Source organism: Haliotis rubra, unplaced genomic scaffold (genome assembly GCF_003918875.1).
Source record: "Haliotis rubra isolate DU_JTF1 unplaced genomic scaffold, ASM391887v1 Scf391, whole genome shotgun sequence".
Lineage (NCBI taxonomy): Eukaryota > Metazoa > Mollusca > Gastropoda > Lepetellida > Haliotidae > Haliotis > Haliotis rubra.
In genome coordinates, this window is record NW_025767070.1 from 76356 (window position 1) to 99576 (window position 23221).

Below are 23221 nucleotides of genomic sequence, written 5' to 3' on the forward strand. Positions count from 1 at the left end.
TTCAGAACAAATTAAAAAATGAATATTTCTCTCCGGCAAAATTCACTTATAGCAATAAATAAAAATCTGGGCTAAAATACTACATTAGGCCAACAGTACATACGCAACCAAATGTTCTATTTTATTTTATTTTTCTACAGATAGGCCTATCATTCATGAGGACCAATCATGCCATGGTAGCGGAAAGTGACCTGGATGCTATCTTCCTGGACGGAAGATCAAGGCATCCCTACAACAAGCTTGGGTGTTAAAATTTTCAAACGTGAGAAAAATAAATAAATTGTGATAACATGATACCTAAAACAACGAGAACAAAAATATATTGGATTGTTATTCTGTTTTTCAAAATGAACAGCCTACAAATGGATCTGCATATGCCAATCATTTATCAAAGCAAATAAGTAATTCCTACAGTAATAAAAGAAATAACAAGACAACCCTACTGATAATAAAAAGGTCAAGTTGTCCTAAATCCGAGGAATTCGAATCACTTCCAAAAGAACAACATGCCTCCTCTCTGCCACTTTTATGCGGAAGCTCAGACAACCGAGAGAGATTTTATGCCAAGTCCTCCTACGTGGGAATTCGATCTTCCATCCACAGACATCTCAGGACCCCGCCCTTTGAGAGAAATATCAACATCCTTCAAGATGTTGAATTTCACAGCGTCAATAATGTCTTTGTTGGGATGTTAAAGAAACTAAAACAAACGGGCCTTGACAATTCAAAACATCATGAAGCCATTTCAAACGCTGATATTTTTAAATTGAGAAATTATCTCACAGTAGACACTCCCAAAACGATTTGTTTGTTATTTCTTGTGAGCAAGAGAGAGTGAGTGTGAGTCAATAGTGGAACGTTCTGAAACTGCTTAGTGACCCTTGTCACCCCCTGGCAGGTAAGTCCAACTTCCAAACCACTGCACGCATCGTCAATGCAGCTTACTGCGCCAAGTAAAAGAATCCATTTTTAAATGGGTTATGGTAGAATGAAGGTAAACTTAGTGTGTTTGAAAATCATGTCTCTCATTTTCAAAATACTAGGGTTATCTGATAAATATACATAAAACATGTGAACACCGCAAATCTGTCATGACTTTTAATCAGCCATATTAATAAATGTGGGTTTTTTTCATATGTATGTGCTACATTTAACAGAACATATGCATCTCTAATGGCAACTGAGAAGTGAACTTTAATTCATCGGTATAACATTCGTCACATATCATGTAGACCTGTAAATTTGGAAAGGAGAGTAACACTCCACGGCAGCCTTGCAAGATCTGCAATCTCAATTTCAGTGTATGTATCTTGACAACCTGTCTCCTACATGTATTTCTGTTTATGTATCTTGACAACCTGTCTCCCATTTCCTTGTATGTATCTTAACAAACTAACTCCCATTTCAGTGGATGTATCTTGGCAACCTGACCCTCATTTCAGCGATTTAATGTACATATCTTGACCTCTGTTCAAGGCAAAGTTACTTCTATTCAATGGATACCCAGAATGCAGGTACCATTTACGTTTGATGGGACACTGTTAAAATGTGGGTTTAAACACGTGACGGCAATGTTGTACCGACAGGAAGGATGAAGCTGCTTCACCTTTGTGGTGAACGTCTAACGCCTGCATCGCATAAGGCGTTCCTTCTGTACTGAGCTCATTCGATGTTGTCCAACAGAAATACCATTCAAAGATATCTGAACCACAATCAAATATTTGTTTGTCAAGGGCATAAAACGTGTTATTGCAACAAAATCTATCACGTGCTCAAGATATTACAAAATGTTCAAACGACTGTGTCGGAAGTTGTGTCAAGATAACTTTCGGGTATATTCTCGTGGATCTCACTTCGTGTTCGAATGCAGAATCAAACTGTCGAGAAGATGACTGGTCATCCACTTGATGCGCACCTAAAATCTCGCACATCTACCATATTCTGTGTAAATATCCACCAGTTCCACCACAAAGAATACCGAAACATCGTACCGCTTTCGTGTGGAAACATCGTTATCAGCAGGTATAGTTGATTTCTCTTGTGCCCATGTTATTTCGATTTCATACTTTCAGGTTGAAATAACCTGTTCGGTGCTCAGGGATTTACAACTGAAATCAGTATGATCTAACTGCCGGACAGATACTTATACACCATTTCAGTACATGATTTGAGAGGTACTTAATTGTTTTCTCAAAGCGGCTAAAAGCTGCACACGCTTTCCGCACCCATAACAAAATCACTGCTTAGAACCAAGCACGATTCTGACTATTACATGAACATGTATTTATGAAACAAATTGAAACAGTGTTCTATTTTTTTATCACAGTGGATATATTTGTTCCCCAACGAATACTCTTCGTCATATTGAACAATCTTACTCATTATTTCTGAAAACCCAACCATTCATTATTGGCAGGTGCATCTGGTGACTGCTATCCTTCAAATAATGGCAAACTGGATCATTTCCAGCGTGTTCTAAACAGAGCGTCCTATTCGATAGAACGTTGCGTTCTGTATCTTCTCTACGTAACTGAACGTTTTGCAACAAATCTCAATTCTATTGTACATGATCGTATTCTAGGTAAGTATTTTAAAGCTATCGATATCGCGTCCATGAATTGAAGATCGTCTCTATTAGCTGTGAGAAACGTGAAGAGAAAATTTAATAGAAAATTACTCAAGTCAAACAACAAACTACCTTCGGTCGAACGAGGGACCACATTGTGCAGAGTCGCAAACCTGACACTGACAAGTATGAACATAGGTTTGAAGCTTACTACAATAGGGGGTTGGTGCGCTACATACCGATAGCAAACTTTCAAGATTAGTCTCATAGTGACGAAAACATTACTTACCAAAGCCTGTTCGTCTTACCGAGCCGCCATGTTTAACGATTTTTATGCCGTTTCGGGATGCTATGACTGCCGTTTTGGTATGCTATGACTGCCGTTTTGTACGCAAGGCGACCGTTCTCAGCCGCTCTTGTAGCTGATGCGCGAGTTTTGTTTCCAATTCAAACGATTAGTTTTCCATTACATTGTGTTTGTTTCGTATTTAGATGAAACTGTTGTTGTTTTGGAAGTTTATTTTCCTATTTTGGTCAATTTTGTTCTGTTTTCGTGTATTTGAGTTCAGTTTTAAGGATTTGTTCACCATTTGTATGGTAGGCCCGAATCAATCCACAATCAAATATTTGTTTGTCAAGGGCATAAAACGTGTTATTGCAACAAAATCTATCACGTGCTCAAGATATTACAAAATGTTCAAACGACTGTGTCGGAAGTTGTGTCAAGATAACTTTCGGGTATATTCTCGTGGATCTCACTTCGTGTTCGAATGCAGAATCAAACTGTCGAGAAGATGACTGGTCATCCACTTGATGCGCACCTAAAATCTCGCACATCTACCATATTCTGTGTAAATATCCACCAGTTCCACCACAAAGAATACCGAAACATCGTACCGCTTTCGTGTGGAAACATCGTTATCAGCAGGTATAGTTGATTTCTCTTGTGCCCATGTTATTTCGATTTCATACTTTCAGGTTGAAATAACCTGTTCGGTGCTCAGGGATTTACAACTGAAATCAGTATGATCTAACTGCCGGACAGATACTTATACACCATTTCAGTACATGATTTGAGAGGTACTTAATTGTTTTCTCAAAGCGGCTAAAAGCTGCACACGCTTTCCGCACCCATAACAAAATCACTGCTTAGAACCAAGCACGATTCTGACTATTACATTTATGAAACAAATTGAAACAGTGTTCTATTTTTTATCACAGTGGATATATTTGTTCCCCAACGAATACTCTTCGTCATATTGAACAATCTTACTCATTATTTCTGAAAACCCAACCATTCATTATTGGCAGGTGCATCTGGTGACTGCTATCCTTCAAATAATGGCAAACTGGATCATTTCCAGCGTGTTCTAAAAAGAGCGTCCTATTCGATAGAACGTTGCGTTCTGTATCTTCTCTACGTAACTGAACGTTTTGCAACAAATCTCAATTCTATTGTACATGATCGTATTCTAGGTAAGTATTTTAAAGCTATCGATATCGCGTCCATGAATTGAAGATCGTCTCTATTAGCTGTGAGAAACGTGAAGAGAAAATTTAATAGAAAATTACTCAAGTCAAACAACAAACTACCTTCGGTCGAACGAGGGACCACATTGTGCAGAGTCGCAAACCTGACACTGACAAGTATGAACATAGGTTTGAAGCTTAACTACAATAGGGGTTGGTGCGCTACATACCGATAGCAAACTTTCAAGATTAGTCTCATAGTGACGAAAACATTACTTACCAAAGCCTGTTCGTCTTACCGAGCCGCCATGTTTAACGATTTTTATGCCGTTTCGGGATGCTATGACTGCGGTTTTGGTATGCTATGACTGCCGTTTTGTACGCAAGGCGACCGTTCTCAGCCGCTCTTGTAGCTGATGCGCGAGTTTTGTTTCCAATTCAAACGATTAGTTTTCCATTACATTGTGTTTGTTTCGTATTTAGATGAAACTGTTGTTGTTTTGGAAGTTTATTTTCCTATTTTGGTCAATTTTGTTCTGTTTTCGTGTATTTGAGTTCAGTTTTAAGGATTTGTTCACCATTTGTATGGTAGGCCCGAATCAATCTCATAAGAAATTACCTAGCTGTAGCACAAGCAACAAGACAGGAAGGAAAATATCAGGAAAGTTTTCAAGATTTTCAGTAATTTCTGAAGAACTAGGTACTTGACAAACAACCGGTAAATAATTTCTCCCTGACGAATCAGTCCCAGTTAGCAAGTTCATACCTGTGATAGGGAGATTTTCTACAACCACCACCTCAACCAACCGAAGTGGAGGTCGATGGTCATGGCGTTTATCACTGGATTGTCTGGTCCAAACTCGATTATTTACAGACAGCCGGCATATAGTTGGAAAATTGGTGAGTGCGGCGTTAAACAACAAGCAAACAAAATCTAATCAATTAGTGCATGCTGAAATGAGCATATTACTCCGTGTTCAGTACACTCGTTGTTCCGTTGAAATTGACAAGGTGAATAAGAGCGACAAAGCAAGGTCCACATTCATTACAAATCGCTGCTAAACAATCTAGTTTATTCGAAATAAGCACATAGACATACATGTACGATAAACAGGTTAAACAACCGCAGTTTCATTATAGCATACATTCAGTATGTATATTAATATTCTGTAATGTGGGCCGGAGGCCAAAATTACAATAAACGTCTTTTCTTTACCCTATACAGGGCACTGACATTAGAATGTGCAAGAGCTCATGCTCATTACATTTTCTGACAAGATATGATTTGGTTTGTAATATGGCTGAATAATATATACTTGAGCGTAGGACTGCACGGTATTACCGGTTTGCGCAATACGCATTTTAAACGATACGTATTGTAATATTTTTCCGAGAACCGGTATATTGGGTACAGAACTTTTTGTTATTATTTTTTGGTTTAAATTAAAATCTACACAGACTTTCATTCACAACAAATGCTTTCCTTCGTTATTCAACGACAAAACGGCATACTGTAACAGTTTCGCGAAAAGCGTCAGCATCTAGGACAAATCCGGTCCGATTGAAGTCTACTGCACCACTGTCTAACAGTTTATTTAACAAAAACATTCAAGTGATGTTTAGTAGATTCAAGTGTCCTTCAGCCAAGTTCGATTTTCCCATTCACAAAAAATACAGAAACTGTAAATGTAACTAGGTTATTGATCGTGTAATGTCAGTCAAATGTAATGTCATGTGTAATGTCAGTAGGATGAGACAAATGGTATATGACATATAGTAGTAATACTGTTTTACAAGCTGTTATTTTCCTTAATAAAAGTAGGTTTTATCTATCATCTCAGAGTCATAATAGTAAAAGCTTCTGGTTGACTGGTGTCGAAAGAATTACAGTATTATGATCGCGCAAAGACATCAAAGAAACATGCGTAAAACACAAAGTTGTGATAAGTGACTCTTGTATAACATGATTATTCACTGGTAGTTATGTTTTAATTATCATTGTAATTCTTGTCAACTACAGCATGTAGCTGAAGTCTGCTGTTAATTAATTGTATTTTTGTTCATAATTTCATTGCAAATTATAAGAAATGTGTAATCTAAAATGTGTTTCGATTTTCTTCTGTGGGTCCTGTGAATTTCAGTGGGTCGGACAGACATCTGAAACTTGCAGGACCCAACGTCCTGTTACTTTGAAACACAATTCACCATTCGTGAACACTGTTGTAATACTATAAATTGTATCAAAGAGAAAATAGAATCCCTGACAATGCAACCTAATTTTGAGATTGCTGTTATCAGAACCATAACATATATCTTAAGGGACTGATTATGTAGAACAAAGGATTGTCATGCACAATTAGTGTCACTCACTGTCAAACACATCAGTTGACCATACATCGCAATACGGGTACCTGAATCGCAATATATTGCAATACAATTTATTTGCCAATACACAGCCTACTTGAGCACAAATGCGGACAAAGCTTTCATTCTTCATTCAAGGTATAATGTGGTTTGTAATGTGGGTGAAGACTGATATTCCTTTTGAATACTTTTTTCGTGTGAGACAATGGCAATTTTATTTCACATATGGTACTTTGAAGATGGATAAATAGGGTGGGACGTCAGTAGGCATTTACTGACACAATGACGTCCGAGCATCATTATTTGTTACGTTGAGCCCAAATTTGATCACTTCCACCAACAGCTTTTTCTGGAACCTAAGACACTATCCCAAAAAGGAAATGCATAGGCGTTTTGTATTTTTAAAAATCTATTTATTTCCTATTTTGTTCCAACAATCGTCCAAATATGTAACAAAAGTGTTGATAACATGATTTTACACAATTGCACAAGTAAAAAATCGACTTTACCTGAAAATGTTGATTTTGATGAGATTTCTTACAAGGATTAAAAAAGAATCGCCACAACACAACAAGCATGCACTGTCTGGCTCTAAAGATCCAGATTACTTTCGGAAAACGGCATTCGTTTTGAAGGAATTTCAAGGTCAAAACACAACGCCACGTCTTGACGCTGTGACACGGAACATCGCCATTGAAAGAATGCACCTGGAACATACTAATTTTCTGTTGCCAGGCGTCTGAATGTTAGTCTGAGCACGATATCACGGCTTACGTCTCGTTACAACCAAACAGGTATAGCAAATGACCGTCCCCGTACAGGCAGACCTCGAGTCACCACTGCAGCCCAAGATCGGTACATCCGGGTACTACATTTGCGTGATCGTACTGCCACAGGTGAGAGCACAGCAGCCAGGGTGCCTGGACTTCGGTGGATATCAGGTCCAACTGTACGTAACAGGTTGAGAGCCAGTAGACCCGACGTTGTCGCAATGGCGCTCAGCGTCTCCGTTATCTAAAATTATCCAATTGGTTGTATAGACATTGGCTTCTTCTAAACTGATGCAAAAATTCATGCACTAAAGTCTATTTGTGGACGAGTTTGAAAATACAACATTTTCGCAACAGATTTCTGGCCTATGCGTTTCTTTTTTGTGGGATAGTATACCATGTATGTTATACATACAATGCATACAACGATGTACATGTCATTCAAATGGAGACAGATCATTTGGAACAACACATTGTCTGTCTGTTAGTCCGTCGGCCTGTCTCTCTGCACCCACATCTCCCATCAAGGGCTGAATCATGAGACAATATTGTACAATAGTTTTCCCTCCGTTGCTATCATAACAGAACTGCTGGTGCCTCTTACTCAGCATCTTGCAGATACTTTCAGCTTGATGTCCTTTTCTGGTTGAAGAAGGTTGGACGTATTAAACGTCAGTACTTCCTGTAAACAAAAGATTCATGTTATATGTCTGTTGATTTTCACATTTAGTCGCGTAATTAGGACGCAAGTGTATTATCATTGTGTCATTGTCAAAATTAATTATTGGCTACTTAATGTTGTGACCGCGCCACATAGGCGTATGAGAACATGCTATGGACAGGACAACATGTCGCTGGTGCAGGTAAGTCCATCTTGATAATCAGACTAGGTACGCATACCGTAATGAATAGATTAAGTACGTACATTATGATGAACAGACTAAGTACGTTCATCAAATGTATATGTGACGTAAACTCACTCACTCACTTAAAATGAGTGAGGACCATATGTTGTCTCTCTAGGCTAAAAAACCCCTTCTATGCCCTTCTATTATTCAGAGCATCCAGAGAACTAGGGGTTTATTAGCATGCATATTTTACAATGGCAGTACTTTCGTTCCTACATAGTTACCTCCCATTAACTGTAATATCTCTAAACTCGGGTGTAATGTTTATCAATGAACTGTTTTCTGATATCAGATACAAAGTATATGTTTGTAAGAAATGATATTTATATCACAAAACTGACAAATTGTGCGCCCTCGTCAGATCGCCAGAAATCTGCCCGTCCTGATAAAGAGATCCTGTGAGCTTCTGAATCTCGGAAGTGCAGTTTGAAAGGATTTTATGGTTACTCTCCGAAAATACTATTTAAAGAGTGAATAAGTTGACCATTATACAGATACAAGATTTCACGTCAATGAATCGTTTGCATTTAGATATATGTATTTGTGTACATCATCAAACATTTGTGATCCCTTATGCTAAGAAAACGAATATTTGTAAAAGTATGAAACGCCAGAGAATAATCAGTCTCGATTATTCATCGAAACAGATACCAAATGTGATAATTATATCCGCTTGTCCTCGGAGTGTGGATGATGATGTTGCAGATGAGAATCGTTGAGATGACGAAATACATGATGATGATGATGATGATGATGATGACGAATACAGAAATTCTTATACCTGTGTATCCTGCATACGTTCAAACTTCACAGCTCTCAGAACATGAACCAGGGCTATTTTAGCCTCAACCAGAGCCAGACGCATCCCAATACAGATTCTTGGACCGTATCCGAACGCCAAGAAGGACAGTGGGTTTGATTTTTCATCGTGTCTGAAAAATCACAGCAAGGAAAATATTGAATTATCTGTGGACTGCATTGATTAAATATCTTCGGTCATATATTCCACACAATCTGTCTGAAAATGAAAATACCTACGCTAACGACATCCCTTTTGCTGACACTCAGATAAATGAAGTTTGGTATTCAGTGATGCAGTCTGAATTGAAACAAAGCACATTAAGCTAAGGTGAGGTGAGGTGAAAGTGGGTTTAACGTCGTGCTTGAGAATATTTCGCTCATATGACGACGTGCATGCGTGTGTATGTGTATGTGCGGCTGCTAGTACTAGCCTAGACTTAAGCTGGTTTTATAGTGCTAGCTCACTGAGATACCATGCCGCAGTGAAGCATGAATACCCACGCAGACACATTATACTGACTCCGAGCCGACCAGTCCTTGTTGTACCCATTAATGCCGAACGCCAGGCAGGGATCAACAAGTACCATATTTTAACGTCTTTTGGTATGACGCAGTCGGGGATCGAACCCGCGAACTTCCGCTCTCCGGGCGGACGCTCTAACCACTACACCACGGAGGCGGTCTATTAAGCAAAGGAGGGGGGGGGGGGGGGGGGGGGGAGCTGTTGAAGCACACTGAGCTGCTGAGAAAGGAGATCTGTTCAAGCACATTTACCTAAGAAAGGGGATGTACTGAAGCACACTTAGCTCAGAGAAAGGGGATCTGTTGACGCTCACATACTTAGATCTTTTGAAGATCTGACACAAACAGTTAACAGCGTCAGTGTGTGTACATGCGAATATATTCCATGTCACACTGCTTGTGAGAGAATGGGTGAGCAGCTGCCTGGTTTGTGGTGTCACGACAGAAGTACCATTAGATACGTTTGAGGGTGGAATTACCTTTCAGGTTTGAAGGAATGTGGATCCTTGAACAGATTAGGGTCTCTCTGTAGTGCAAATACAGGCGCGAAGACAGTTTGACCCTCATAGATTGTCAGGCCTTTGATCTGAATATTCTCAGAAGCTCTGCGATGCAATCTGAAATACACGATCAATTCTGAATATTTTTAATATGAACTTCACGCGGTATATAGTTTTTCCATTGGACGAATATGACCGTGACGCATAAGTGTATGATAGACTTGGACACCCTCTTGCAAAACAATGCCCCATCTCGCATCTACTGCACACCGTAAATAACGGGAAATGCACTTTATTGTCATGCAGATGAATGCACGGTAAAGAAAGGAAAAGGCAGATGTCGAGGCTTTAAATATGCATACGCGCAGGTTGTGGGAATCGAGCAATTGTTTGTTGCTTCTTAGATACAACAATAAAATCACCCATGACTTTATTCTTGTGTGTGAACAGGCATACTTTATTTGAAGACCTAACATCATTTAAGACGTCTATATTTAATATACCTATCTCAAAGTCAGTTCTTTGTGTGTAGTGTTGATATCCAACACAAATGACACCTGTCACGACTGGGCTTAAATTTGTATTTATTTTTTTGAACTTACGCAATAGCTGGTGGGTAGAGTCTGAGCGTCTCAGTGATGACGTTGTCCAGATACTTCAGTTTCCCAATGTTGTCGTAGTTTGGTTCCTCCTAGGATAGAAGACAAAACCTATGTTTCTTGCTGTTTTGTTGATAGTTGGATTAGCCAGTGGTAGCATGTTTTTTTTGTAAATGTAATGTTTCAAACGTTAAATGAAATTACTACTACTAGGTTGAAATGGCTGATTACTTTTGCTCTAAAATTAGAAACTTATTATACTTATCTGGATAAATGTCATAGAGACATTGAAACAGCTGCGCTTGCATTTCATAACTTAAGGTCTATAAGATTCATAACTTACCAATGCTGCTGATATTAAGTAACAATCAGAGTAACGCGGACAACAGCTTGGTTGCTAAGTACAAAATTGAATCGCCTATGATTGGTATTAATGTAGAGAGCACCAAGTATGTATTGCGTGAAGGTTTAGAACAACGTACCTGCACAAACCCGATGATGGGATATTGTCATGTTGTCAGCCCGTTATACCCCCTAAATTTCAGTCAATTATGTGTCATTGCACTGGTTACTAGAAACTGAGATAAGATAATAACTAGATGTTACTCCGAAATGAGTCCACAGGCAATATTCCAATGGCTCACTATATAAATAATGGTCAGTGGATTGTCACCACTGTGAAGGTGTGAGATTTTACTATAGTATGCAGACAAAATATCATATCCGCGAACGGTTAGAATAACGCCCCCTTTGGCCTCATACGGTTGAATGGCACATGTTCGGGATCCAATGACCATCTTACGCTGATGCCTTATTATCATAAGAGACTAGAAGTTAAGGACTAGTGGACTGATTTAATTAAGCTACCTAACGTCTCAGATACATTACTTTGGGAACCCTTTCATTCCACGTTTAGAAACACCGCGAAACTGAACTTGACTCCGCACATGAAAGATGTGCAGTCCATGCCTATGAAGCATCTTATTGAAGAACTATCACTCATACATAACTGGAATGGGAATTTTGGAACGGGAGGCTAGGAACGTGAAGCTCTCATAACATGTGGTGTAATAGTCACTCTGGCAGTCATCACTATGATTATCCTAGGTGTAGTTTATAGACCCTGGCTCGCCAGAAAGCTAAGATTTGGTAGACACTTCCGAACCCCCAAACTTAGAGATGGTGCCAAGTGGCGCTGACCGGGCGGATAGCCCCGGGTGAGGGGCAGTTACCCTCTGCACTATTGCTGTCAGGAAGAACGACGGAGGAACCAACGAGTGGCGTCCTACCATCGGCAGTATGGTCATTGTACCAAGGTCTGGATGCTATGCAGGTGCAACGAACCTCTTAAACCTAGCTGCATGTAGACGACATGTAGACGACATCTAGACGGAAGCTATCAATGAAGACACAACGCAAGTTACTCCAAAGATTTTTTCTAGAAGAAAAATTCTTAGTTACATTGGTGCGAATGTAACATAGTCATGACCACCTTCGCCTGTCGCCATGGGTCAGGCTCCAGTCAGCATGTAAATGTATTAACGACGTGACCATGAAAGACATTGCAAACAAGTGCGGTGATACTGAATCCTTTATGGCCTGTCAACATGAGTCAGTCTTTGGTCAACTCGTAAACGTGCCAGCGATGGTAAACAACGGCAGTGATCAGAAATCATTTATGGTCATTGAAGACACTTTAACGTCCAGCCATCAAGACTGACTGGTAATTAAAGACACATTAACGTCCAGCCATCAAGACTGATTGGTAATTAAAGACATATTAACAGCCAGCCACCAAGCCTGACCAAGAGTATATATAAGGGGAGATGGTCAGACAGAGGGCAGGGAGGCGAACGGCAACAGAGTTGGACAGAGACACCAGCGGACAGCAGCAGGGGAGACACCAGCAAACCTGCCCAGATAGTCAGGCCTCTGACAAATGCCATATTAAACAAGAACGAAACTCCACTCTGCCTCTTTGTTGTCCTTACTTTGTCACACTTTTGTACTACCATATCTCTAATTGATTGTCAAAGTTGTCGAAAAAATAGTAGTACCAATCTTGGTAATGCTGACGAATTGTCCGCTCTAGTAAACAATATATTATCTCTAAAAGAGAAACGATTTTGCATGGACGACGAATGATGGCCCCACATCATTCACGCCTAATTTTTCACTCCGCTAGGGGCCGGAGATGGACAAAATAACGCTTACAGGGGACCTGTAATAGAACCGCTATTCCCTATACTACTGCTGGTTAATGGATAATATGTCTGTATTTCATCATGCTCCTTATGTTATGTTGAATAATACGTGTATATAATGTACCTATGCTATATTCATCATTGTAATAATTACCTCCATCTTTGTATATGAGCTGAAAGCATTCATACAAAATAATGTGTTCGAATGAATTTCTCAAGAGTGCGTGTGCTCGTACTATATCATAAGGTTCATACTGACATTTCCAAGCATTTCTTTGATTTCATTATATGCCTTCTCCTGAGCATCCGGGTTCATTGCTAGACTGTGCGATGCAAAGGTCAGCGTGGAAGCCGTTGTTTCGTATCCAGCAACGAAGAACAATATCCCTTGGCCAACTATTTCATCCGTTGTTAAGCCTGTAAAAGTAATCGTAGAATATGCACACAGGGTTTTCTATTAGACACTGAACGCCTCGCTCAGCTACAGTACAAGTATAATGCAGTGAACAGTCGAGTGTGGATCACGTTGTCGATGCATGATGATATGCAATACACGAAGTCACTGCCCGCCACATGAGTGACATGCTGTTCAAAGCCACGTTAACACTGAGCAGACTCAGAAGTGTTTCTGTACTCACGTCTTACTGTGTGTTTCTCTGAAGCCTGCCCATTGGCTGCATGACCGTTTACTTGTTTATCTGTATCGTCCGTTGTCTCAGCGTCCACCAAGAGTTGCAGGAAGTCGATTCTCTGCTGTAAATACCATATGCTTTCTTGATGTACTTATTCTATGTAAATTGAATATATGTTGTATGAATGGATAATGATACCATGAGACGGTAACCATGACGAGACTGTAGAAAACAATCACTGGCTAATAATGATCTACTATTAGAAATTCCAAAGCAGGATATAGTTTACATATATTATGTATTAACGTCATGGAAATTATCTTAGCAAATATTTTGTAGCTGCTTCTATTTAGTCAACTTAGTTACCTATTCTATATCTAACACATTTTTAAATCTTGTGTTGTAACTATATTGATAGTCAAGTGACAAAATGAGCACATAAATGTTTCACTATTTACCAAATATGACTTTATCATGCTCCTTGTCTATGACACATGGCAAAAAGACGTAACTTTCCATTATAAATGGTTTTTTTATTAAATGTCTAGGCTCTCGGTTCAAGAAAACAAATTCCACTTTCCTATTTGCACACCCATATATCAGCACATGTTTTCAGAAATAAACCACACCAAGGAGCCACTTATATCTTACCTCTCGATTTTCCTTTGAGTCGTTCTGTCGTTGTTTGATCATCTCCAAGATGTTTGCTTGAAAAAAGTGTATGGATCTATTTGGAAATAATCCACCCACAAACTTACGGGTAACCCACACCAGTGGTGGAAAGAGGCCTGCAAAAGACAAAAACGAGTGAATTCTGTTTCAACGATTGTGGGCTTGGAAAATATATGACGACGTGACATCTTAGTATTGGATAGCCCGTGAACATCAGGGTTTCCAGCAAACTATACATGTCGTAAAAGGCGACTGACGGGATCGGGTGGTCTCGATTAACGTATGCCATCGATTCCCAACTCTGTATATCGATGCTCATGATGTCAGGCACTGGCTTGTCTGGTCCAGACACGATTATTTATAAACCACCGTCATATAGAAAAATGTGTCATATAAAACAATATGGTACAAAACAACAAACAAAAGAATAATGTGGGATCCCCAAATAATGATTAGGTCGAAATATAGCCGACAAAACTCTTTCAATAATCACCGTCATATAGAAAAATGTTTCAGACACGATTATTTACAGATCTCCGTCATATAGAAAAATGTTTCAGACACGATTATATACAGATCACTGTCATATAGAAAAATGTTTCAGTTACGATTATTTACAGATCACCGTCATATAGAAAAATGTTTCAGACACGATTATATACAGATCACCATCATATAGAAAAATGTTTCAGACACGATTATATACAGATCACCATCATATAGAAAAATGTTTCATGTACAACAGTACATCATAAAACAACAAACAAACAAACAAAACAAAATGTGGTTTTCCGAAATAGAGATTTGGTCGATATAAAAGCGACAAAACCCTTTCCATTATTGTAAGACATATGTTCTATAAGCCTGGTACAATTCTATAGATATCGTCTGTGCATTATCAGATAGTGAGAATACGAGGTATGGCCTGTTTTTTAACCTTTAAAAGTTGTGAAATATACTATCCCAAAAAAGAAACGCATAGGCGTTTTGTATTTTTAAAAATCTATTTTTTGCCAATTGTGTTCAAACAATCGTCAAAATATGTAACAAAAGTGTTGATGAATTTACCTGAAAATGTTGATTTTGAACAGAGTTCTTGCAAGAATTAAAAAGGCATCGCCACAACCCAACAGAAATCCCCTTCCAGTTGAAATTGTGCAGCAAAGAGCATGCACTGTGTGGCTATAAAAATCCAGATTACTTTCGGAAATCGGCATTCGTTTTGAAGGAGTTTCAAGGTCGGTACAAGATCGCTACATCCGAGTACTACATTTGCGTGATCGTACTGCCACGGATGAGAGCACAGCAGCCAGAGTGCCTGGACTTCGGAGGATATCCGGTCAAACTGTACGGAACACGCTGAGAGAGATTGGACTGAGAGCCAGGAGACCCGACGTCGGGACCATGCTACGTGGTCACCATCGCGCTCAGCGTCTCCGTTATCTAAAATTATCCACTTGGTTGTATAGGCATTACCTTCTTCTAAACTGCTGTAAAAATTCATGTACTAAAGTCTATTTGTGGACGAGTTATATATTTTTGAAAATACAACATTTTCGACACATATTTCTCAGTTATGCGTTTCTTTTTTGGAATAGTATATACACAATATCTACTCAACATACAAGGACGGTTCATCATTGGAAGGCTGTGTCACAGGAAGTGAATCGGAAATTTGAAAATTGTTGAGCGTTATGGTGATGATGATGATGATGATGATGATGATGATGAGGTCATCGATAATCCTCCAACCTTGGTTTGGCCATACCCTCTTGTGTTGATGTATGTTGTAAATGTAAAGAAAGTCCTGCCCTGGTTGTATTAAGGGTATTGATTGATCTTTGAGACGGGGATTTGGTGTTGCGTTGGATGATCCCAGTAATGGGGTCGTGTTTTTATGAAGATAAGGAAATTCAAAAGAGCCAGGAAGACGTGTTCAGGCTTTTGAGGTAAGTCAAATGATATTATAAACAGCACTGTTACATTATTTTCACAGATTTCATTTATAAGTTAAAACACCAGCATAACAGTTGGTGATTAACAGCATAATCACTTATAACAGTTCCTTGATAAAACCTAACGCCCATCCATTTCCTCGTGTCGAAAATCGACATAGTTATCAGTGCATATCCACTCCCCTCACGTTTTAAATAGATATCGTTAGAAGTGCAAAACACATACCGTCATGTTGAAATCAGATATTGATGTACATATTCCATACCCTAGTGTTGAAACATGATAACTGTATAATTGCAAACCCCATACCCTTGTGTTAACAACATATATCGTTGAAATTGCACACACCATACCCTTGTGTTAAACAGATATCATTATAGATACATAGCCCACAGCCTCATGATAAAAGATAGATGTCGTTGTAAGTCCATATCAAATAACTTCCTGTTAAAACAAATATATTTGCCCAGTGCCCCAAAAAACAGTAGAATTTATACACAAGGTTGTTGAATGAAGAGAAATGTCTGTGGGGAGTATGTACTTACGTGCTAGTATTGCGAGTAGTGTTCGCTGATTTGACTGTGTAAACATCATCTTAGCATTAGCGACAAATTCATTGTTGAAATCGTTCTGAGAATCGACTTTGATACCAAACGCAGTCCGTGAAATCACGTCCATTGTGTAAGCTCCAAAGTAGCTGAAAAACATTGCAACAAATTTATGTTTTTCAACGAGATAAATACAAGTTATGTCGCACATTGCCAAGTCCATGTTCTGCAACACGTGCTTATAGTTTAACAATAGGAATGAAATGGCGTACATGTAATACTCGAGGTAAAGAATATCCATTTCTTCAGAATTGATCGACTATAAAGTACAGTTCGACATGTCAACACAATACTTACTCTTTCACGGTCACTCCTTCGTTTTTCCCAATGACTTTAGAGAAGTTACTTGTGAGAGTGCTTGAGCAATCATTGATGGCAGCGCACATCTAGAATCCAAAGAGATAACCTATATACCAACGGACTGGTCGTAGTATTGTAAAACCGGACCATATATAGAATGTATTAAGTCAGACAGACACAGCATGTATGTATATGGTATATATAATACACCTATGGACTAAAGGACAGATCTGTATCAGATCTGTAACAGCATAGTGTCACATGTTTATTTAGTCATCAATCCATTACGACAACAAAAAACGTGTCTGATAAATCCGATAACGTACATATCCTCGCACAACAAGCAAAGGGGGCTGGTTACGTTTCCTAATCCGGAATCTCTACATGGGATATCTACCCAACAGTAAGGACTACAGTGTCTCACCTTCCTCAGTTTGCCGCTGCTGAAGCTCGGTGTTATGATGCTTCTTACCCTCCGCCAGTGCTCATCGTCCAAGAAAAACACGCCCAAATTCATTGGGTAGGACACGAATGGGAATTTCTAGAAACATATTGAACAGTAAGGTTTATAAAACACATGTATGCAACATTCAGTTATAATATTCTCACATCATAGTGCGATTGAATACCTCATTTACAAGGACGTGCACTCAGAAAGAGACATTTTTACCGTGCTTGTCCTTTACAAAAGTAACGTAATTGTATTTCCAACAATGTCATGGGTAAGATACTTGAAAGCATTGTTTACCATCCGGTTTCTGAAAGTGTTGAAACTCTTGACAAACACCTCCTTCAGAATGTCCAGATCCGATATAACATAGGCTGGCGTTCTTCCAATAAATATCCTTAGGTCAAGAAACAATATGGTATGAGAAAATATAAAAAATCTATTGGATAACTCTTTGCCATTCCACAAATCTCAACTTTAAAAATGTGTGGACTAGTTGGGACAGTAATATCTTGACTGAGTGAGTTGTGTGTTATTCAGCAGTTATTCCCTGCCGCGCCGCAACTTATTACATACAGACGAGGTGAATCAACGACCAGAAACGACACCTGAGCAAGATGTCACACAATCTGCCATGTCATAAAGCCAGACCATCAGATCCGTTTCAGTCGACTAGATTACTCCATGGGGACTAATTCCACCCCAGGATCCCAACTGGTAGTGAGGGTGGAAAGGTTTGTGTCTACCTTCAGGAACAAGTAACTGATAACAGAAGTAGATGAGGCCAAGACATAAAACTTCAGATACATTATCTTTTAAATGTAACATTGCTACAGAAACGGGCCAACTTCTGGAAAACTACCTTTAGATTGTGTGAGTGAGTGAGTTAAACTTTTACGTCGCATTGGCATTATGTCAGCCATGTAGCGACGAGACCAAGTCTGCATTCATATTAGTGGGCTTCTTTCACATTCTGCAGTGTTCCTTTACGTCTTTCAAACAAGATCAGGGAAATTTTAAAACAGTTTATATGTGTTTTTAGGTTAACACTTTAGTCTCAGATGATGTACACAAGTAAATTTTTTAACCACAGATTTTAAAGGTGTTTTTTAAAATATGTATCTACAATATTACTTACAGATTTAAAACGTCATAACACCTAATTTAAAAACAGGCGATGAAGGAAGGGTATTCCTGCTTGACCAAATCCGTAGCTTCGAGCATTATTCCCGATTGCCATGCATACAACGTCAAGAACAGGATGCTGATTCTGCTGTCCAGATCATAGGGAAGACGTGTGCAAAGTCAAATCAATAAGTGTATGAGATGAACCTACCCATATATACTTCCATACTGTCGTTTCCATTCTTTGAATTTGTGGAAGAAAGACTGTAAATAAATAAAATAAGCTTCTGTATTGTGTCATTTCTGAAGAATGGTGCCATGGAATGCAGTCTCTCTGGGTATAAAATCATCAGTGTTGGTGTTAATAAGGAGAGACAATGATATGCATATGTATTCTATACTATGTACAAAGGCTGGACATGACATTCATATTCAGATGGGAATGGGACCTGAGTATGATTTCCCAAACGTGAAACGTTTTGCTTTGCTTCTTTTTATATCATACACACAGATATCGTCATTTCCTGCCAAAAAAACCTACTTAACATCTGATCATTAAAGTTAAAAATGTATAGCAAATAATTAACTGAACCTACAAATGAGAAGCTGTTGCCAAAATGAGGGAACGGTGTTGGTCCAGGGATGCCCTGTTTCTTGAAGTAATTGAAGTTCCAGGTTCCATGTCTGAAAAATATGCAGCATTGTATTGCATGAGGCCCGGCTCTGAAAGGTTCCTGAGTGTTTGGAAACATGGGTCAAAATGAGCACTTTACAACTGTATTCAAACATCGTATGTGTGATTTCAGGGGATTGTGTCTACGATTCAAGGCACACACACACACACTAGGCAAAGTGATAGATGATATGCATTTCCATGGAAGCGTATTTCTACTACCTTCTACATAAATCCATGTGGGTGCTAATTTCCTCTACGTAGATGATCCCTGTATCTATTGAGAGTAAACACTACCGAGCCTCTATTTCCGCCCTATATTATATTTCTTGTGTTTCTTGGTCTGTTCGTAGTCTACATCCAATGCCATGAAAAACTCAAGTACCATTCAAGGCGATAGAAAATCACAGCACATGCTTTACAACAACATTAGAATCTGTGCCGAAAAGTCACCGATACAGAATAAAAAGTTGCATGTCCATAAACATTGTCCTCAATCTTCAGTCTGTACTGATTACAACACATGCATCCTGACACATTCGCCTGGAGATAGGTATTCCACCAAAGGTCACACACACACACACACACACACACACACACACACACACACACACACACACACACACACACACACACACACACACACAAACACTAACACTAACACTACAAAACACATACCAATACAAAACACACACACACACACACAAATACAAACCACACACACACACTGTATTGTGTACTCACATATAGATCAGCACGGCCACCGCCAGGGTTAGAAGGACAAATAACGGGACGTCCACGAGGCCCAAGATCTCCATGTTGATGGGATGGGTGATTTCGTATGAGTCTTTAATTATTTCGCCAAGCTGCCAATACACACAACAGCTCAAAGGCAAGGTCACCCGCGACTGTGCTTGCCCAACTCCGTGCGGCTGTGAATATACGTGTTGCTAATAGCTGAGTCACAGGGGTCGTTGAAAGGTCTGAAACTAGTTCGGGTAACTCTGTAACTCAGGTCAAACGTATGCGCAGATCAGTGTATTGTAATCAGTTGCACTGACACCACTAGACTTACGTGAATGATGTTATCGAAAATAGATCTATCTTACAAACACAAAACAATCCCAAAGGAGCATTGACGCTTTGAGATTTCAATAAACTCGAAAATCAAGCCCCCAGTGTGCCCTCTTACCCTCTGAAAGTTGGTATGTCTTATAAGAGAGAGAACGTTAGAGTACACATCTACTTGTCAGATTATGTTCTCTATTTATACCTAGCCCAGGTTAGTCAGACACGGAACAGCTTAACCCAGTGATACCCGTTTCAACGGAGACGACAACGCATTCAAGTGACGGTCGTAAAAGCAGAGTCTGACAGATAATGGGAGCTGTCAACAGGAGCGCGGGCGTAGTTGTCCTCACTATTCATGGGCAACAAGTGAAAGTTCAATAACTGTGTACAGTAAACTGTTTGCCCGCGATTCATGAGCAATGTGCAGGAATCATTGATGTAATTGACCCCTATCTTTTTGTCGACTTTGAATAGTTCTCAGTGCATTATCTGTACTTATATAGAGAGAATACCACTGGCAAACAAGTTTAAGTTGGACCGGCGCAGAGAACGTGTTTATGAGAAGTAGGCGGTGCGCGGCAATGAGCAAACCCATTTGGTTTGTGAAAGGTAGAGCAGATGTAGGCTAGTGCACGTGCATTACATGACGATGAAATTGATTCCGCGCGTATAGTTTGGCATGAAATGCATGTGGACCCGGTTTTTTGTAAATATCTCTTCATCCAATGACCCAATCGATCTCAAACTGTGCAAGTGGATGTTTTGTCAGACAACCTAATCACATTGTAAGTCACCGATTTTATGCATTTGTATTAAAGAATCTGTCTATGTAACTGTCAACAAAATAAACAGCAGACCGCAGACGGCTTGCAGAGGGAGGGAGGGAGCCAATGACCTGTAACAGCGGCAGTGTTGGGTCATAAAGGTCAACGTTCGTCAATGTAGGTCAGCTATGTACGTTTCATGTAATCCGACACCTTATAAATCGGTTTGCTACGTTTGCTCTCTTTTTATAAAAAAATCAACACATTCCTAATTAAACGTTTAGCATCATCTGAATAAGCTTTCATGATGACAGCTAGAAGTAGTCAATGTGAATGATCCAAACGGTCTATCACTGTGCAGTGCACAGGTAACTATCATGAACTGCACGTGCATTTACCTTTATGACCCAACACTGCCGCTGTTACAGGTCATTGGCTCCCTCCCTCCCTCTGCAAGCCGTCTGCAGTCTGCTGTTTATTTTGTTGACAGTTACATAGACAGATTCTTTAATACAAATGCATAAAATCGGTGATTTACAAAGTGATTAGGTTGTCTGACAAAACATCCACTTGCACAGTTTGAGATCGATTGGGTCATTGGATGAAGAGATATTTACAAAAAACCGGGTCCACATGCATTTCATGCCAAACTATAGCTGCACACGCCTTGCGCTTTGCGCCTTGCTTCACCCATCGCGCTACACTTGATCGCGGACAACCTGGGGCCTCTTCGCTAACAATGGCAAGCGCCAGTGGGCGGCACTTATACATGCTAATACGGGTCAATTGTCAGGTCGGTGCTCAACTTATCTTTGTTTGCCAGTACATGCGGTCTCATTGCATACGAAATATACGAAACGAGCGTCCTTCCTATGGTATCTGACCGAGCGAAAACGAGTGTCCTCCCTATGGTCCCTACGGGGACTCTCCTGATCTGCGCCAAGAGATCAGGAGATACCAAACAAGGGCACCGAGAACAATGGGGAGTCTGACGACAGTGTACTTGGGATGCAAGCGAGACATTTCAAAGGCATTTCATGTCCGCATATTTAGCTTGCTTTTCCTGAATCTTGCCAATCACACTGCTGTCAAAAGGGACAGAAAATTCAATGATATAAATACAGTCATTAGCCTTATCAAAAAGGGACAAGATCAGGGTTGTTGGCTGGAATTCTCCTGAGGCTGCATATGGGCTTATCCCAAAGAAGCTTAAAAAGATCATTTTCCATGACGCCCTGGACATGCTCAGGGTCGTACCATGGCTGGACCTATCGGAGTCAAAGCCACAGGCATGGCAAAGACGATAGTGGAAACAACGAGCCACGCCATCATGTCGTTTAAGATATGCTGTTTGTGCCAAGGAAGGGCATCCACTGACAAGGTGTTTGACAGTCTCTGTAGATTCATTGCAAAGTTGACATTTCATATTGATATTTTGTTTAAGAATGACATTTTGGCGATTGCGAGTGGGAAGTGACTGATCCTGGGGAGCAAAAAGAAAGCCCTCAGTTTCACGTGTACCGTCCGCTGTATTAGTATCTCCTGTAGCAAGGAGCTCGCTTATTCCCAAGCCTCTGAATACTATTGAAAACACGTTAATTTCCACCTAAACTGCGCGTACGTCACGTCACGGTTTACAGAAAATCATGATCAGTGTCACTGCGCCATGGATATTCCGTAAACTGGAATGGCCCAATTTCGCCAAGCCCAGAATCAGACATTGACATTAGTTGAGTTGGGACAAGTGAACATGGAACAACATTACCCAAGCTTTCATCAATGGCTTAGTGTCGTCTATGCATCGTCGTTGTAAAGCCTGCATCAACGCCAATGGTGGATATACACGATACTGAATTTGTGAACTGACTTTTGACACCACATCTCTTCAAGGGCGTGTCGCGATGCCTAGTGTCAAATCATACAGATTTCGATATTATCCTTTCAATAGTTAAATAGTGATTAATGAAAACATCATAAATCAAGTAATATCCCTTTGCATTAAAAATGGCATAGCAACAAATAATGCACAGTTACTTTATTCCAGTAGTATATATGGACGTATAATCTTATATTGTTCGCGGTTTTGCCGTGACCGCATGAGTCGTATTGTATATGTGAATCAGCTGAAGGATACTTCAGAATAAATATGTTATTTTCATGTTTATCAGTTTCGAAATTGTCCTAAATATCACCAGTTATATTTACAAAGACATTTCAGAAGAGGGAGTGAAAATAACATGCAATCTTCACACCCAGAAGACCACTCCA

General features: G+C 39.7%; 1 protein-coding gene across 1 annotated transcript; it reads right to left on the bottom strand.

The window, feature by feature from the left end:
* Positions 1–7206: 7206 nt before the first annotated feature.
* LOC124286802 (cytochrome P450 3A29-like) lies at positions 7207–20074 on the bottom strand. Its single transcript, XM_046723238.1, has 14 exons — positions 19863–20074; positions 19042–19129; positions 18657–18709; positions 17621–17717; positions 17297–17413; positions 16870–16958; positions 16510–16661; positions 13988–14124; positions 13343–13457; positions 12964–13121; positions 10504–10592; positions 9881–10018; positions 8860–9010; positions 7207–7852 (listed from the first exon to the last, which is right to left on the bottom strand). Exons 1-14 carry the CDS (start codon positions 19934–19936, stop codon positions 7775–7777), a joined length of 1536 nt encoding a protein of 511 aa, XP_046579194.1. The 5' UTR covers positions 19937–20074; the 3' UTR covers positions 7207–7774.
* Between the last annotated feature and the right edge of the window lie 3147 nt (positions 20075–23221).